This window comes from Leucoraja erinacea, chromosome 19, assembly GCF_028641065.1.
Source record: "Leucoraja erinacea ecotype New England chromosome 19, Leri_hhj_1, whole genome shotgun sequence".
In the NCBI taxonomy this organism is placed as follows: domain Eukaryota; kingdom Metazoa; phylum Chordata; class Chondrichthyes; order Rajiformes; family Rajidae; genus Leucoraja; species Leucoraja erinaceus.
The window spans coordinates 22,496,169-22,514,375 of record NC_073395.1 but is presented as its reverse complement, the minus strand read 5'-3'; the positions used below and the strand labels follow the sequence as shown (position 1 = coordinate 22,514,375).

Below are 18,207 nucleotides of genomic sequence, written 5' to 3'. Positions count from 1 at the left end.
CTAAGAGCTAAATCTAACTTGAACAGGTTCATGATTCTTTATTTTAATACTAATTCTTTATAGTCCTGATTTATGATCTCAGCTCCATGTTTCCTCTGTGATCTGTGGTTGTGTTTGTTGACGTTCATTTAGATCTGATTCCTCTAAAGGGAAAAAACAATCCATCTTCATAAGAATCTGGTTGGCACTGCAACAACGAAGACCATTCAGCACACAGTGCATGTGCCAATACCTCACAAGAAGTAACTCAAACTAACATCCAACTCACTGAAAAGAACACACCAGACGACTGACAGTATAAAATGAGGATGTGAAACATTATTTTTACCTCAGCATACTTGTGCACTGTTGTTCAAAAGCAGTTGGCGTATTTTTTTCTCCATCCAAGAAGCATTGGGATTGCAATCTTGTGATTTGTGCACGTTATTCAGAGGCTTGGGGGAGTGCTGTGCTGTTAAAAGTGTCATCTTTCAGTTGGGATGTTAAACAGAGGCCTCAATGTAAATCTCTTAACGCTACCTTGTGAAACGTGCAATTATTCCCAGTTCTCTGACCAACATTTTTCCTAACATCAACATAACTAAAACAGATTGTTTGGTCATTAAAACGTTGCATTTCAGGGGACCTTGCATTCTGCAAATGGACTGCCTCGTTTCTTTAACAACCAACAGCTGCCACACTTCAGAATCAGGTCTGAAGAAGGCTCGAACCAAAACGTCGCCCATTCCTTCTTTCCAGAGATGTCACGCTGAGTGACTCCAGCATATTGTGTCTATGTAAACCAGCATCTGCAGTCCCTTCCTACACACTTCAGAGGTACTTTATTTGCTGTACAGTAACTAAGAATGTTCCAAATGAGATGTACATGGTACTTTATCAATGCAATCAAAAGGAACTGCAGATGCTAGTTTATACCAAAGATAGACACAAGATGCTGGAGAAACCCAGCAGCACCTCTGGTGAAAACAGACAAGCAGAACTCAGACAGCTCTGCCAGCCTAAAGACGAGGCCTAGAGGAGCGGGGATGCAGACCTCTACACGGAGGCCAAGTACAAGCTGAGAAGAGGAATCCGAGCTGCCAAAGAAAGGTACTCTGAGAAGTTGAGGATTTCTAATTGTCTACTGTATATCATATTGTTACTTGCGAGCAAAGCACCATGGCTATATCCTTGTTTGTATACATACTTGGCTAACACAATTTATTTAATTATTCAATTTATTCAATCATCCCAAGCCAAGACATTGTCTGTCCATTTTCCCCAGAGGTGCTGCATGGCCCGCTGGGTTGCTCCAACATCTTGTGTCTATCTTTACTATCTTTCATCGAGCCCCATAGCTATTGTAGAAACATAATTAAGTATACTTTTACAAAAAGTAACAAAGATTGATATTCAGTACCAAATCTCTACAGCTTCTAAAGGGCATCACCAACCACATTTATAAAAAAAAGGGTAACTCATAAATTGGACATGAGATAGTTACTTGTGACCTCATTTTATATGTACTTAGCAGGAATAGGATTTTGACCTTAAAGGGTAGAAATTATAAGAGTAAAATATAATCTGCATGGACTGCAGATTATATTCTTGCAAAACTACTATTTATTTACTGGGGTCTATTTGCAACTGTCAGCCTGATAATTGGCAGATAGCTACAGAGTAGTTGGAGGAAACTCTGCATCACCACTGATAACATGCAAGGTCCATCTAGGGCGTTTGTTTATCAGGCTTGTGAATGTACACGCAGCCAGCATTGCAAACTATGGATGGGTGGGTGGCTGTTTAAGTATTCTGATCGACTCGTATGCCTGTTATGAATCCTGACTGCAATGTTCAACCACAAACAGATGGGACGGTGGACTTTTCCAGATTCTTAGTTACATGGTTTGTTGAAAAGCCGTTTACAAAGTAGCCATTTGTAATTTTCCAGGTTGTTACTGTAGAAAATTTAACAACGGTCTTCACCTCCATCCAGCCCGTCAACTCCGGCCTTATCTGCTCTTACTATGGATGTTAAAGATCCCATGACATTACTCCAAAGAAATGCAGGGGGTTATCCTCAGAGCCCTAGCTGACAGTGGTGTAGCTGGCAGAGGCACGGCCTCACAGTGCCAGACACCCGGGTTCAATTCTGACCTTCAGTGCTGTCTGTGCAGAGTTTGCACTTTCTCGGTGGGGCCGTGTGGCTTTCCTCCCATATCTCAAAGACATGTGGGTTTGTAGGTTAATTGGGCTCCATAACTTGCCCCCTAGTATGTAGCGAGTGGATGTGGAAGAAGGATAACATAGAACTAATGTGAATGGGTGATTGATGGCCGGTGTGGACTCGGTGGGCCGAATGGCCTGTTTCCATGCTGTATCTCAAAACAAATTATTCCCATTTACCTGCGTTTGGCCTACATGCCTCTAAACATTTTTTTTTTCATGTGCCGTCCAATTGTCTTTTAAATGTTGTTGCTCTACCTGCTTCAACTACCGTACAGCACATCCACCGGCAGCTTTTTCCATATTCCCTTCAGTCTCCACGTGAAAGTTGTCCATCATACAGCAGACCTCTGCTAGGCAGTACATACTGTAGGTGTCACCATATTTCTGGCGTCGAAGAAGTGTGAACAGGTGTGGACTTGGTGGGCCGAAGAGCCTGTATTTCATGCTGTATCTTTCAATCAATTAATGTCAGGCATCATGTGTGGAGGAAGGGTCAACTTTTCAAGTCGGCAAATCTTTTGTCATAATTAGAAAAAGTGACATGGAGACAGGCTTTAAGATGATCTTAATTTAAATTCATGTCTCTCTTCAAAGAGCTGCACAAATGGCCCTGTACGCATGCATTCCCTAAGTTAACAACCAGTGAAAATGTTTGAACGCGGGATCTAATGTCTGTAACCACAAATCCCTGTAAATATTTGCTTACTCTTTGGTGGCGAGGAATCTGAACGTTGGCGACTTTTTGAGATTGCTGGGGATTTTTTTTGCCAAGATCCCGTTAACTCACTCTTGGCTATTAAACTGAGCCCGCGGATGGAATTTTTATTTTGTGTAGGCAGGGAGGGAGGGAGAAAAATGAATTGGAACAGGATCCGTTTGAGGAATTTCTCAGACATCTGGTCTCAATTTAGACAGTCTCTCTCTCTCTCTCTCTCTCTCTCTCTGTATGTGTGGAACGGAGACGAAGGGGAATCAACAAATCTGCTCAAAAAGTCTGTCCTTTTTTTTCTCTCGTCTCGTTCCCCTCAAGAGAACCACTTCGTAAAGACCGTTTGGAAATCTTGCTACCGATTGATTCAGCTGGAGCCTGGCATTGACAAGAGGTAAGTGGGTCAGTTTGTAAATCTGCGGGAGGAATTTTGTACCGTTCTAATGGGATAAGTAGGATACCAGCCCGGCATACAGTGGAAGCCTTCACTCTTCTGAAACGTAGCTTCCTCTTTCGAAGCAGGCTTTGGATTCTCAGCACACATCAGAACCTGAACTGGCACGCTGAAAGGACAACCCCTTCCCCCCGCCCCCCATCCCAGGTAGAAATAGCTGCTTTCTTAAAGTAACTTACTCAGGGCCCCTGTCAGACAACTTTAGGAAGGAGATGAGGAGGAATTTCTTTAGTCAGAGGATGGTGAATCTGTGGAATTCATTACCACAGACAGCTGTGGAGGCCGAGTCAATTGATATATTTAAGGCAGAGATAGATTCTTGATCGGTAAAGGTGTCAGGGGTTATGGGGAGAATGGGGTTAAGAGGGAAAGATAGATCAGCTATGATTGAATGGTGGAGTAGACCTGAAGGGGCGAATGGCCTAATTCTGCCCCTATTACTTATGACACAGGGACGCATGCTTCTTTCTTGATTAAAAACTTAAAACTGTGCAGAATGTTATGACAGCTAACAAAGTAATTGAGCCGCAAACAGTGGACTTGCCATGAGTTGTCCCTGCTGTAAACTACCCCCATGCATTTGAAATGGAAATTCTGCAACCATTTGAAATGGAAATTCTCCTGTCCTTGTGGCAAGGTGAGATTTAAAGTTAATATTCTCTTGTTAGTCTCTTTTGCCTATTGTACGGTGACAGTGGCGATGTTCTGCTGCTAACCTGAACATTGAGGCCTCCTCCTCTGCAGTTTTCATCCAAAGGTCGATTCACCGGGACTTTACCTGAGCCTCCGTGTTCGAGGTATAGGCAGAGGTTGGATAGGCTGGGACTTTTTCCTTTGGAGATTAGGAGGTTGGGGGGTGATTTTATTGAGGAGTGTAAGATCATGAGGGGTCATGGATAAGATGAACGCTCACAGTATTTTAACTGGGGTAGAAGATTCTAAAAGTAGAGAGTCTAGGATTTGCATGAGGGGGGATTGTTTTAAGAGGGACGTTTTACACTCAGACACTAGTCTGTATCTGGAATGAGCTGCCAGAGAAAATTATAGAAGCAGATTACAATTATGTATTTTAAATGACATTTAGACATAAGATATAAGATGTATAGATAGTTTATAGGGCAAATGCAGACAAATGAGACTAGCCCAATATGCCAACTTGGTTGACACAGACAAAGTGGGCCAAAGGGTCTGTTTCCATGCGGTGCAGTTCTATGATTAATGCAGTTTCTTTCTGCCCGTGTATGCTTCTGAAAGTTTAATTAACACGGCCTGTTATTCAAAGTGTGTTATTTAGGATATATATACATCTACACTGGGGGCGTGGGGGTGCAGTGGTAGAGTTGCTGCCTCACAGCACCAGAGACCTGGGTTTGATCCTGACTACGGGTGCTGTCTGTAAGGAGTTTGCACATTCTCATTGTGCCCACATGGGCTTTCTCTACGTGCTCCAGTTTCCTTCCACATTCCAAAGTTGTAGAGGTTTGAGGATTAGTGAGCTTTAGTGAAAATTTGTAAATTGTGCCTAGTGTGTAGGCTAGTGCTAGTGTATGGGGATCGCTGGTCATCGTGGACTCGGTGGGCCAAAGGGCCTATTTCAGCATTGTATCTCTAAACTAAGCCCAGTTATTTTTGTAGCAAAGATACTTTTATGTTATAACATGTGAGAAACTGTTGTTGGGGTGGGGGTGGGGGGGGAGGGAGGGAGGGAGGGGGGGGGGGGGGGGGGGGGGGGGGTTTCGAAGAGAATGAGGGACAATAAATATGAGATTCATGTCAGAAGAGTGGATCTGGTCAGTGCTGTCTCTGTGTACTGAAGGGCCGACCTTCTGAATCCTATCTCGTTATGACTTAGAGTGTCCACAGGAATTGGTAATTGGCAGAGCAGTTCAGCAAGGAAGCTTCCATTTTATCTTCCAGTAGGAAATCTCTTGAGTTTAGACCTGAGCTGCAGGTTGCTTCTGACGTGAGTTTGCCACTTTCCAGTCTTCCTGCACAGCCAGGTTGCACTGGACTGCACATTTGGCAGTAATGCTTCCCCCACAGTGTTTGAAAGGAACCAAACGTAGTTCTTTCTGGGGATAGACACGAAATGCTGGAGTAACTCAGCGGGCCAACAGGCAGCATCTCTGGAGAGAAGGAATGGGTAACGTTTTGAGTCGACCCCAAACATCACCCATTCTTTCTCCCCAGAGATGGTGCCTGTCCCGCTGAGTTACTCCTCCATTTTGTGTCTAGCTTCGATGAAAACTAGGATCTGCAGTTCCTTCCTACACATGTGGTTCTGTCTGGGCTCGGTGTGGTTGCAATGCCAATTTTGTGGCAGTGTTGCTGTGAGAATTCAAATTACTTTTACCCTCTCTGTTCCCCAGAAATGATATTTGCTGACTCGTATTCTCGTTAGAATCTAATCAAATTTCCCATTAATCATTTCTCATGCTGATTGATTGATGAATGTTTCTCTCTGCCTTCCCATCGTCATAGATTATAGCATTCGTGAAGCTACAGAAAAAAACAATGGCATTAATTAGAAAAAGTAAGTATGATTTTCATCTATTCTCACTTCAAACAGATATTCAGGCGCAGTGGTAGAGTTGCTGCCTCACAGCCCCAAAAACCCAGTGTGAAACCTGACCACGGGTGCTGTCCAGAGTATGTACATTGTCCCTGTGAACATGTGGGTTTTCTCCGGGTGCTCCGGTCTCCCCCAACACTACGAAGACATACGGGATTGTTGGTTAATTGGCTTCTGTAAATTGTAAATTGTCTCTAGTGTGTGGGATCGTGCTAGTGTATGGGGTGATGACTGGTGGGCTGAAGGGCCTGTGTCCATGCTGTTTCTCTAAAGTGACAAGCTGCCCGGCTGTGGTCAATTTTTCCATCTGTGATCATTTCACCTTGGAGGTCATGTCAGTCATCTCACAATACAGAGCACTATCAAACAAAATGATTTAATGATTCTGAGCTTAAATTGTAATCGTTACTTTAATGTTCTTTGGCCAGACCAGGCCAAGAAACAAACACCCTGAGACCAGTTTCTGGTTTACAAGAGATATTTTGACCCTTGTTGCATCTGAACTTAAATGTAAAAATATGCTTTTTTAATGAAATACATGATGTTAACCTTTAACACTTAACGTTGATCTGCTTATGAGTCGCTTTTATTTCATCTGATGATGATGAGGATAACACTTTATTGTCACTTGTGTCTAGCTAGGAGCAGTAAAAAATTTTGTTTTTAGAAACATAGTAAATAAGTGCAGGAATAGGCCATTGGGTCCTTCGAGCCAGCACCGCCATTCAATATGATCATGGCTGATCATCCTAAATCAGAACCCCGTTCCTGCTCTCTCCCCATATCCCTTGATTCTGTTAACCCCAAGAGCTATATCTAACTCTCTTGAAAACATCCAGTGAATTAGCCTCCACTGCCTTCCGTGGCAGAGAATTCCACAGATTCACAACTCTCGGGGTGAAAAAGTTTTTCCTCATCTCAGTCCTAAATGGCCCACCCCTTATTCTTAAACTGTGACCCCTGGTTCTGGACTCCCCATGGGAAAGATTTTTTTCTGTAAACATGGTATTCCTGACATTTTTCCTGCAAACACTGCACATTTGCCTACACAGTACACAGTCACCACAAACGCATCAACAAAGTTACAAAAAGCACTCATCCCTTCTTTGTACTCCCTTCGCCCCCCTCCCCTCCACCAGGTTCTAGATATAAGGGGGTGGTTGATATCTGGAACATGCTGTCAGAGGAGGAAATGGTTTCAGATGCAATCACTATGTTTAAGAGACATGTAGACAGGCACTTAAATGGGCAAGGCATAGAAGGATATGTTTGTAATGTGGCCGATGAGATTAGTGTAACTGGGCAGAAAGATCGGCACGGGCATCGTGGGCCCGAGGGCCTGTTTTTACGCTGTACAAATCAGCGAGAGAGAGTTAGATTTAGCTCTTAGGGCTAGCGGAATCAAGGGATATGGAGAGAAAGCAGGAATGGGGTACTGATTCTGGATGATCAGCCATGATCATATTGAATGGCGGTGCTGGCTCAAAGGGCCGAATGGCCTATTCCTGCACCTAATTTCTGTTTCAATCTCCCTTTCTCAAAACGTTTAAATACTTGTTTCTTTTTCCATTGTTTTTTTGTTTTATTTTCCAGTTAATCAGGGCTTGCTGCTCTTAGTAATTCTGACATTTTGCCTGGTGCTATATAACAAATTTCACAACACGCCGCTCTATGAGGAAGTATCAGGTGAGCAGTCCATGTCAATTCCCCCTTGTTTCTACACTCGGACTTTCATGCCATTTGGCTTCTTAATCACTTGCTGCACCTATGTGATGATTATTTCATAATCACGCACATGATACGATACGATGGAGGGGATTAAGAGGCTTTTAGATAGATATGGGGATATATGGAATGGAGGGATATGGATCAGAGGAGATTGCCTTGGTATTATGTTTGGCACAGATATAGTGGGCCGAGGGCCTGTTCCTGTGTCATACTGTGCTCTGTACTGTGTTCTAATAGCACCTAGATACCTCTGTACTTCATACAGTAAGCATATGAAGGAGAAAGGAACAGAAAGATATGTTAATTGATTTTATAAAGTAAGCTATGTGGCACAAATACTAGCTTAGACATATTGGACAGAATGGACTGTTTACAGGGAGTGGGACTGTGTACCTTTGTGGGATAGCTGTGATTTTCTATTTCTCTCTCTCTCTCTCTCTCTCTCTCTCTCTCTCTCTCTCTCTCTCTCTCCTTCTCCCCCTCTCTCTCTCTCTCTCTCTCCTCTCTCTCATCCACCTCTCTCTCCCTCCCCCTCTCTCTCCCTCCCTCTCTCGCTCTCGCTCTCTCTCTCTCTCTCTCTCTCTCTCTCGCTGCATGTAAACTGACTGTGTTTTTGCTGTACAGCTGAAGAACCTGATTTTGAAACTCCACATAGTTCAGTCCACACAGTGGAGGAGAGCAGGGCAGATGCAGCAGAAGGTTTAATACCGATCATAATATGTGCGACGGATGACCGAATGGGAGGAACGATAGCAACAATCAACAGCATCTATAAGAACACTAAAGCCAAAGTCTTTTTCTACATAATTACTCTGAGAGACTCTCTCAGCCATCTAAGGTAACGTGTACTAGTTATTCATCTTCGACCTATTGTTCACCATTTCCATTTAAGACCTAAATGAGGAGGAATTTCATGTCCCAGACGTCTTTGGAATTCCATTTTGAGGGAATCATCCAAATGAGAAAGATTTGTTGACGTATAGGAGACAACTTATGAGGATTGGCCAGGAAAGTGAAGTCAAGACCAAAGCTATCTATAATTTAAATAGGGCGGCATGGTGGTGCAGTGGTTGAGTTGTTGCCCTACAGCACCAGAGGCCCAGGTTTGATCCTGACTATGGGTGCTGTCTGTGTGGAGTTTGTACGCTTTCCCCGTGACCTGCGTGGGTTGTCTCCAGGTTCCTCCCACACTCCAGATACATGCAGATTTGTAGGTTATTTGGCTTCTGCTAATTGTCCTTAATGTGTACAATAGAACTAGTGTACGAGTGATCACTAGTCGGCGCAGACTCAGTGGGCCGAAGGGCTGTTTTTTCCGCTCCGTACCTCTATACTAAACTAAATTCAGATTCTGATTCAATCTTTATTGTCATTGTGCAATGTACAGTACAGAGACAACGAAATGCAGTTAGCATGTCCCCAGAAGAGCGAACATAGAATAATGAGCAATAAATATCTATATGTACATACAGTAGTAGTAGTAGAGGGGAAGGAGTGTCCAGGGAGGGGGGTGGTTGTGTGATTGGCAATCACCAAGGTGTAGAGTTAAGTAATGTAACAGCCGCAGGGAAGAAGCTGTTCCTGGACCTGCTGGTTCGGCAACGGAGAGACCTGTAGCGCCTCACGGATGGTAGGAGGGTAAACAGTCTGTGGCTGGGGTGAGAGCAGTCCTTGACGATGCAGACATTGCTTGATTTGGACAGACTCAATGGAGGGGAGTGAGGAACTGGTGATGCGTTGGGCAGTTTTCACCACCCTCTGCAGTGCTTTCCGGTCGGAGACAGAGCAGTTGCCATACCATACTGTGAAACTGCTGGAGTAGGTTTGAGGAGCGGTGTGGCCTATTGCTCCTAATGTTCTTATTAAATGGTGTTCATGTAAAATTGTTGAAAAGTATAGAGACATTATCAGAAACCCTTGTTAATGTAGCATTTACAAATGTTTCACAAAAAAAGCAGACCACTGTAGCAACTCTGTGGGTCAGGACCGAGGACGTTTTGGGTCAGGACCTTTCTTCAGATGGATGGAGTGCAGGGGAGATAGTTGGCAGAAAGAGGTGAGGGGGATGGGGTGGGCCAAGAACTAGTGATGGCAAGACCGAGGGGAGGTGGGATTGATTGTCAGATTTTTGACAAATCTCCCGACTTGCAAATGGAAATGGTGAAAACCACATTGAGTGAAAACGGGTGATCGATGGTCAGCATTTCAGGTCTTCAGGGGTTTCTTTTCCCCAGAGATGCTGCCTGACCTGCTTAGTTACTCCAAAATTTTGTGTCTAGCTGATCAATAGCCAGTGTGGACTCGGTGGGCCGAAGGGCCTGTTTCTATGCTCTATATTTCACTCAATTCAATCAATATATGACAGGTCATTGAAATTGGCAATGATGTCACAACTTGATGTACAGGATGGAACCACAGATGCCGGTTTATCCCGAAGATAGACGCAAAGTGCTGGAGTAACACAGCGGGTCAGGCAGCATCTCTGGAGAAAAAGGATGGGCGATGTCCGGGTCGGGACTCTTCTTCAGACTGAGTCACCCATCCTTTTTCTCAAGAGGTGCTGCCTGACCTACAGAGTTATTCCAGCATTCTGTGTCTTTCACTAGAAAATACATGATGGTTGTTTAATTGTAACTCTGACAATGTATCTGCTTATTTGTTCAGTGGGAGGAATGGGGAATCTTTCTAGTTGAATACGACTGAAGGAATGTGGGTTAAAGCGGAACAAGAATCCTCACAATGGTTTGGTGCAATAAGCTCAAAGCCCTTTCTCTCCAAATCATCATTCCATTTGGTTGATGGCAGTGTTGCTCTTTTTCCTCTCTCCCCCTTCTCCTCCGTTAGCAAATGGATTGAGAGCACAGAATTGAAAGGCATACAGTACAAGATAATGGAATTCAACCCTGCTATACTGGAGGGGAAAGTAAGACCAGATTCTGCAAGGCCCGAGTTACTGCAGCCTGTGAGTATGTCTGTTGCCTGAACGCCGTGTGCTCCACAAGGTTGCGGGGCGGTGCTGAGGGTTCCAGTTCCCACAGAGAACGGTAGAACCCTGTAGGATCTCCTTTGTAACCTTTCCCTTTGTCAAAGGTCTCAAACAGTTGCACAGGTACTTCTGCTATAACACATGTTGCCATAATGCTAGAAAGTGCAGATGCTAATTTACAAAAGAAAAAAACACAAAGTGGTGGAGTAACTCTGCGGGTCAGGCAGCAAACACTGGAGAACGTGGATTGGTGAGGTTTCAAGTCGGGACCCTTCATTGGCCAATGTAGGAGGGTCCAGGACGTCACCTATCCATGTTCTTTGGGGATGCTGCCTGAGAGGCTCCAGCACTTAGTCATAGAGTGTGGAAACAGGCCCTTTGGCTCAACTTGCCCACACCGGCCAACATGTCCCAGCTACACTGGTCCCTCCCTCCTGCCAGCATTTGGTCCATATTGCTCTAAACTTGTCATATCCAAGTAATTCATGTGTGATTATCATGTGATCACAGTAATCAAATACACTTTGGCTTTGTAAGAAGTAATCAAAAACCATGTAATCTTTGTGTCTTTCCATGCTCTTCAGACCTCATGGATATGAAGGGTACCAGTGGAACCAAAGGCACACTTCCTCTGCCAGCTCCTTCCTGACTGAATAACCTACTGAGTGCAAACGTTGCTGCTGATCTCTCCCTGTCTCCTTTTCTTACCTGCCACGTGTAGAATTCCTGTTTTAAGATTCCATCTGAGGCCCCACTGGCCAAGCTAGGGGTTATTGTTGATCTCCAGCTGCCCTGGATGAAGTGCTAGTGAGCTGCCCACCTGTACTAGTCCATACCGTTGGTGAAGATACTCCCACAGACGTTAGTGGGAGGATGCAGGATTTTCACCAAGTGATGTTGAAGGAACAGTGAAGGTTTCAAACTGGGATAACATGTTGGAGAGAAACCTGGAAGTGAAGGTGTCCCTGTGCATCTGCTGTTTTTGGCCTTCTAGAGTTTGTTTAGTTTAGTTTATTGCCACATGCACCGAAGTACAGTGAAAAGACTGTGTTGCCTTCTATCCAGTCAGCGGAAAGACAATCTATGGTTACAATCGAGCCATCCACTGTGTACAGATGGCGCAATAATGGGAATAATTTTCAATGCAAGATAAAGTCCAGTACAGACCAATTAAAGATCGTCCGAGGGTCTCCCACAAGGTAGATTGTAGGTCAGGACCGCTCTCTAGTTGTTGATGGGATGGTTCAGTTTGATCAAGTACTGTGCTCATTGAAGCATATTTCCAGGTTTCCCATTTGTTGTTTAACATAGAAATAAAGGTTTTTTAAGTTTAATTTATTTTTGTCGCGTGTACTGAGGGACAGTGAAAAATCTTTTGTTTGTGTGCTATCCAGTTAAAGAAAAGGCCGTACATAAATACAATCAAGCCATCCACAGTACACAGATAAAGGATAAAGGACACAACATTTAGTGCAAGGATGTAACATTGAAGTCTGATTGAAGATAGTTCAAAGATCCTCAATGAGTTAGATGAGAGGTCAGGACTACACTCTAGATGATGAGAGGATGGTTTGGTTGCTCAATAGCACCTGGGAAGAAACTGTTCTTGAATCTGGAGGTGTGCGTTTTCACACTTCTGTACCTCTTGCCTGATGGGAGGAGGGAAAAGAGGGGGTACTTTTCACATGTGGTGCCTTCTCATGGAATGATTTTATCGTTTCAGCTCAACTTTGTCAGATACTTCATTCCTTATCTCATTCGTGATCACGAGAAGGTGATCTACTTGGACGATGATATCATTATACAAGGTACCTTTCGTGCTGAAGGAATTGTTGGACCAGTGCTGATGGTACACCTCACCCGGTAGCGTGGATAGATGTGCCCGGAGCTTCCCTCACTGGCACTGCCTTAATCAGGGCACTCAAACATCTGCTGAAACCTGGATCATGAGCCATTCAGCCCTCCAGCTAATGGAAATTGCAAACCTAGGGCTGAATGGTTCGTGCTCTAGGTCTCGGCAGATGTTGAACCACCTCGACTCGACATCCCTCGTTATTCCCACTTAAACCCCTGTCCCACAGTACGAGTTCATTCCAAGAGTTCTCCCGAGTTTGCCCTGATTCGAACTTGGAGATATATGGTAATGGCCACTCGTCGGAACTCAGGGCTCTCGTGGACATTTTTCAACATGTTGAAAATTCTTCACGATTCTTCCCGTGCTTACCTGCCGTTAGCGAGTCTTCCCAAGTACCTGCCGTTAGCGCTAAGAGACGTCCCCGAGCTCCGACGTACCCGCTACATTCATTCTCCGTGCTTATCACGAGTTTGATTTTTTTTAAACTCGGGAGAGCTCTTTATGTTGACATTATGGATATTTGGGAAAGAGTTACCCAGATTTCCAATACTCTTTGTGTGAATAAGAGCTGCCTGAGATCGATCTCCTGATGGCCAAGCTCCAAAAGCTCGTCTTTAGAGTATGGGTGGAAATTGAAGCTCCTGGAGAAAACCCACGTGGTCTCAGGGAGAACGTGAACACTCCTTACAGATAGCACCCATAGTCAGGATTGAACCTGTGTCTCTGGCACCGTAATAAATAAATGAATGAATGATACTGAAGGCAGCAACTCTGCCGCTGCGCCATTGTGCCGCCCCTTTTGTTGAACGGTTTTACTTGCATGTCGCAGTTACTCCTCGTTTTTTGAACTTGAGTTGGTTTTGCCCTCGCAGGCGATATCCAGGAGCTGTACAACATTGTCCTGAGTCCCGGACACGCTGCTGCCTTCTCGACGGATTGTGATTTGACCTCAACTCACGAGATGGTCAGGAGCATGGGAATGCAGGTAATCGGATCGGTCGTGGCGTTGGGCAACAGCTAAGCACTCATTCACACTTTATTTAAACCAACTGCGTCCTTTAGATTACATGTACTTTAATGAAAGACTTTGGCAAAAGAGAACTTCTCCCTCTCCATCAAACGAACTCTATCGAGAAGCACACAACTGGAAATCTGATTTAAAAACAAAATGCTGGAGGAACTCAGCGGGTCAGGCAGCATCTGTGGAAGGAATGGAAAGGCAACGTTTTGGGTCGGGACCCTTCTTCAGACCCATCTTGAAACGTCATCTGTCCATTCTCTCCACAGTTGCTGCCTGACTCGCTGAGTTCCTCCAACACTTTGCGCTCACGATTGCAGCATCTGCAGTTCCTTGTGTCTCTGGAAATGTGCTTCCTTTTCCAGACAACGTACATGGGACACTTGGATTACCGGAAGGCAACAGTCCGAGCTCTGGGGATAAATCCCACCACCTGTTCTTTTAATGTCGGTGTCTTCGTTGCAAATGTCACAGAGTGGAAGCGGCAACGAATAACAAAGCAGCTGGAAAAGTGGCTGGTGGCAAATGTGGAGTAAGTTGCAAGCTAACCCTAGACGTGCCTTTCCTAAAACAATCTCCCTGAGGAAGAGGGATTGTACCTGGGAGGTATTGTGTATTGTAGACATTGTCATGTGTGCAGAGAAACAGTGAGAAGCCTTTGTTGGTGTGCTATCTAATCAAATCAACTTATGCTATACATGAGTACAATCGCGCCATACATAAGTACAACAGCTACATGTACAGAACATTGTTTTGCAGCATTGTAGTATTAAAGTTCCAGAGAAAAAAGATCAATGTCCGCAATGAGGTAGGTTGGAGGATCGAGACTACCCATCCTTGCCCATGGGTGGACCATTACAGTTACAGTAATAGACTTTAGACTTTACTTCAGACTTTGGAGACACAGTGCGGAAACAGCCCCATCGGCCCACCAAATCTGTGCCGACCAGTAATTACCCCCGTACACTAACACTACCCAACACACTAGGGACAATTTACATTTTTACAAAAGCCAATTAACCTACAAACCTGTTACTCTTTGGAGTGAGGGACAAAACCTGGAGAAAACGCATACAGTCACAGGGAGAACTTACAAACACCACACAGATAGCACCCGTGGTCTGGGTCAAACCAGGTCTCTGGCACTGTAGGGCAGCAACAACCTCTGCGCCACTGTGCCGCCCAACATACTATACATGTGTACAATCAAGCCATACAAAAGTACACCAAGTACATGTGAAAAGAGCAAAATATCGGAGTGCGGAATATAATTTTTACAGCATTGTGGCATTAGTTCCATAGGAAAAAGTTCAATGAGGTAGTTCGGAAGATCAAAACTACATCTTAGTTTCTGGAAGAACTGCTACAGTTACAGTAGCATTTCCAATGTGAACTTGATGTAGGGTCACAAATTGAAATGTTTATCATCCCTTTGCCTCCAGAGATGCTTCCTGACCTACTGAGTTCCTCAAGCAGTTTGTTTTTTGCACTAAATTTTAGAACTCTGCTCTGTCACAGTGTGATATCCCATTTTGAGAACGTCCATTTGGGCCATATCCTCAACCTGCTCCTTTTGGTAACATTGAGATAGATGGAAGCCATTGAGAAATATAGGTGTAATACCTGCAGGGTTATATCATGTATATATATATATATATATCCCACCCGGTCATTCCTTCTTCTCCCCGCTCCCGGCAGTTTATTTTACTCTGTTATCAGACTTTTGAAGATATATATATATATATGATAATAAGAGATTCTTGACTCTATTAACATGTTTATGTTTTTTAATAAGTAGAATGGGACCAAGGCTGGATTGCTTGATGTGAACTTTATTTTGATGCTTGTATGTTTTTTCACAGGGAGAATCTATACAGCAGTGCATTGGGTGAAGGAGTGGTGACCCCTCCCATGTTAATAGTGTTTCACGAGAAGCACACAGTATTGAATCCGTTGTGGCATATTCGCCACCTGGGTAAGAACCTATTTCCGGAATGACTAACATTAATAAAATGAGTTTTGTAAGGACATTTGGGAGAGCAGTTTGGGCATATTGATCACACCTTGGAAATTATTTAGTGTAACTCCAATTCTAATGGTTTTAAGAAAGACAGGTTTAAATTTACGTTTGTTATTGTCATGTACACCGAAGTACAGAGATAAGCTATGTTTTGACTACTTATCCAATCAAATTATATAGAGTTATACTGTATATAAATACAATCTAGCCAGACTCTTGTACAATAAGGAGAGCAACAGGGAAGATATGGAGTGAAGAATATAGTTCTCAACATTGTAGCATCAGTTCCAGAGACAAGGTCCAATGTCCGCAATGAGATAGAGGTGAATTGGACAGTACCTTAGCTTATAGAAGGACCGTTCAAAAGCCTGATAACTGAGGGAAAGAAGCTGTTCCCGAGTCTGGTGGCGCAAGCATTCAAGTTTCTGTATCTTCTGCCCGACGGAAGCGGGAAGAAGGAATGACCATGGGTGGGAAAGGTCTTTGATTATGTTGGCTGCTTACCCGATGCATGTGAAGTGTAGATGGAGGTAGTGAAGAATCTGGCAGCGGTAGAGTGTGGCTTCACAGCAGTTCTGCAGCAGCAGAATTTGGGGCGACACAGTGGTGCAGCGGTAGAGTTGCCGCCGGAGACAGGGGTTTGATCCTGACTACAGGTGCTGTCTGTGTGAAGTTTGCACGTTCTCCCCATGACCCACATGGGTTTTCATGGGCGCTCCGGTTTCCAACCACATTTCAAAGACGTACAGGTTTGTAGGTTAATTAGTTAAAAATCATAAATGGACACTAGTGTGTAGGATAGTGCTAGTGTACGGGGATCACAGTGAGACAAAGGGCCTGTTTCTACGCTGTATATCTAAATTAAACTAAACCAAAACTAAGGATAATCTCATGAACAGTACCTATCATGAACATTTCAGAGGTCATAGGTTTAAGGTGAAAGATTTAATAGGAATTTAAGAAGCCTCACTGCACCAGAGACCCTGGTTTGACCCTGACTTTGGGTGCAGTCTGTGTGGGGTTTGTGACCACATGGGTTTTCTCCGGGTGCTCTGGCTTCTTCCCTGTTTGGGTGCTGTTTATTAGACACATTACTGTCCGGAAACAAAATGCTTAAACATGATATTTTCAATTGTGTTGCTTCTAGGTTGGAGCCCTGATGCCAGATATTCAGAACATTTCCTTACTGAAGCAAAGTTGCTGCATTGGAATGGAAGATTTAAACCCTGGGATTATCCCACTGCACACATGGAATTTTGGGAAAGATGGTATCTTCCCGATCCCACAGGGCAGTTCAGACTAGTGCGACCCAACATTTAAGACCTGCGCTACCACTTATTTTTATTCGACCTAACAAACTAGTTTACCAAATGTAATTCCCAGTAGTTAACCTTTTTTTTAAATTTGAAAGTAAAGATAATCTTTATAGTTGATCTTTTCTGCTTTTGGTAGGTACATTTTCAGAAAACAAATTTATGCAATCAAAGCATAATTAAATTGAATTTCAATAGCTTAAAAAAAAATGGAACAAATGGGCATGATTTTCACAATCAGTCCGTGGGGATGTCAAGGCACACCTCACAAAATAAAGTGAAATTCAGAGATAAAGATCTTAAAGCAATCTGTTTGACAAAATTTAAGAAATGCAGAATTTGGATGCGTGCATCAGGGAAGTAGTGAAGGGTAATCTCATGAACAGTAACTATCATGAACATTTCAGAGGTCATAGGTTTAAGGTGAAATATTTAATAGGAACTTGAGGAGCAGCTTTTCCAGTTGGAGGGCATAGGGAACGAGCTGCCAGAGGAGGTAGTTGTGGCATGACAACATTTAAAATACATTTGGACAGGTACATGGATAAGGTTTAGAGAGATATGGGCCAAATGCAGACATGCGAGATATGTAGATGGAGCATCTTGGTTGGCATGGGCAAGTTGGGCTGAAGGGCTTGTTTCTCAGCTGTATGACTCTATGAAAGGAATCTACCAAGCCTGCCTCGTCTGGTCGACATGAGATTCCAGTCTCGCGTCATGTGGTTGCTATTGTCCAGTACATTTGCAAGGCTACCAGGGAAGGATAATATGTGCAGCCTTTACTTTGAGAGCAGTTAAAAATAATATCCCTAATACTTGACGGAGATGAATCTTCTGCTGCAGAAAATGGGCAATCTTGTTTGCAGAAATTAAGTGTCTTACAGCCACAATCCATGGAAAGAAAGCACGGTCAGTAGTATGCAACTACTGGTGTTCCTGGTGCTGAGGGAGTCCAGAACCAGGGGCCACAGTTTAAGAATAAGGGGTAGGCTATTTAGAACGGAGACGAGGAAAAACTTTTACACCCAGAGTTGTGAATCTGTGTAATTCTTTGTCTCAGAAGGCCAATTTTCTGGATGCTTTCAATAGAGCTAGATAGAGCTGTTAAAGATGGCAGAGTTAAGGGATATGGGGAGAAGGCAGAAAGGGGGTACTGAATGTGGATGATCAGTGTATGGCGGTGCTGGCTCGAAGGGCCAAATGGCTTACTCCTGCACCTATTGTCTATAGTTTAGCATCAAATTCAAGACCTGGTTGTCATCTGACTGATGCTTTGGATCTGTGAATCATGTCAAACTGAATCTTTAAATTAAACAAAGGTCAAATGTTGCAGGATGGCAACTA

At 43.8% G+C, this 18,207-nt stretch overlaps 1 protein-coding gene across 2 annotated transcripts; it reads left to right on the top strand.

Moving 5' to 3' along the window:
- Positions 1-479: 479 nt before the first annotated feature.
- On the top strand, positions 480-17,158 carry glt8d2 (glycosyltransferase 8 domain containing 2). 2 transcript variants are annotated; one of them, XM_055650642.1, is made up of 11 exons: positions 480-1,089; positions 3,239-3,311; positions 5,853-5,904; positions 7,537-7,629; positions 8,296-8,509; positions 10,516-10,633; positions 12,381-12,465; positions 13,385-13,497; positions 13,896-14,062; positions 15,393-15,505; positions 16,698-17,158. In XM_055650642.1, exons 3-11 carry the CDS (start codon positions 5,886-5,888, stop codon positions 16,868-16,870), a joined length of 1,095 nt encoding a protein of 364 aa, XP_055506617.1. In that variant the 5' UTR covers positions 480-1,089; positions 3,239-3,311; positions 5,853-5,885; the 3' UTR covers positions 16,871-17,158. The 2 variants fall into 2 exon arrangements, with proteins under 2 accessions (XP_055506617.1, XP_055506616.1); XM_055650641.1 differs by lacking the exon at positions 480-1,089 and having other exon boundaries at positions 3,116-3,311.
- The last annotated feature ends 1,049 nt before the right edge of the window (positions 17,159-18,207 follow it).

What these genes read in the sequence shown, in the direction of transcription:
- glt8d2 (XM_055650642.1), top strand. An exon ending in GACTCTCTCAGCCATCTAAG is followed by an intron (nt 8,510 to 10,515) that starts GTAACGTGTACT and finishes CTCCTCCGTTAG; the next exon opens with CAAATGGATTGAGAGCACAG. An exon ending in GTGGCATATTCGCCACCTGG is followed by an intron (nt 15,506 to 16,697) that starts GTAAGAACCTAT and finishes TGTTGCTTCTAG; the next exon opens with GTTGGAGCCCTGATGCCAGA.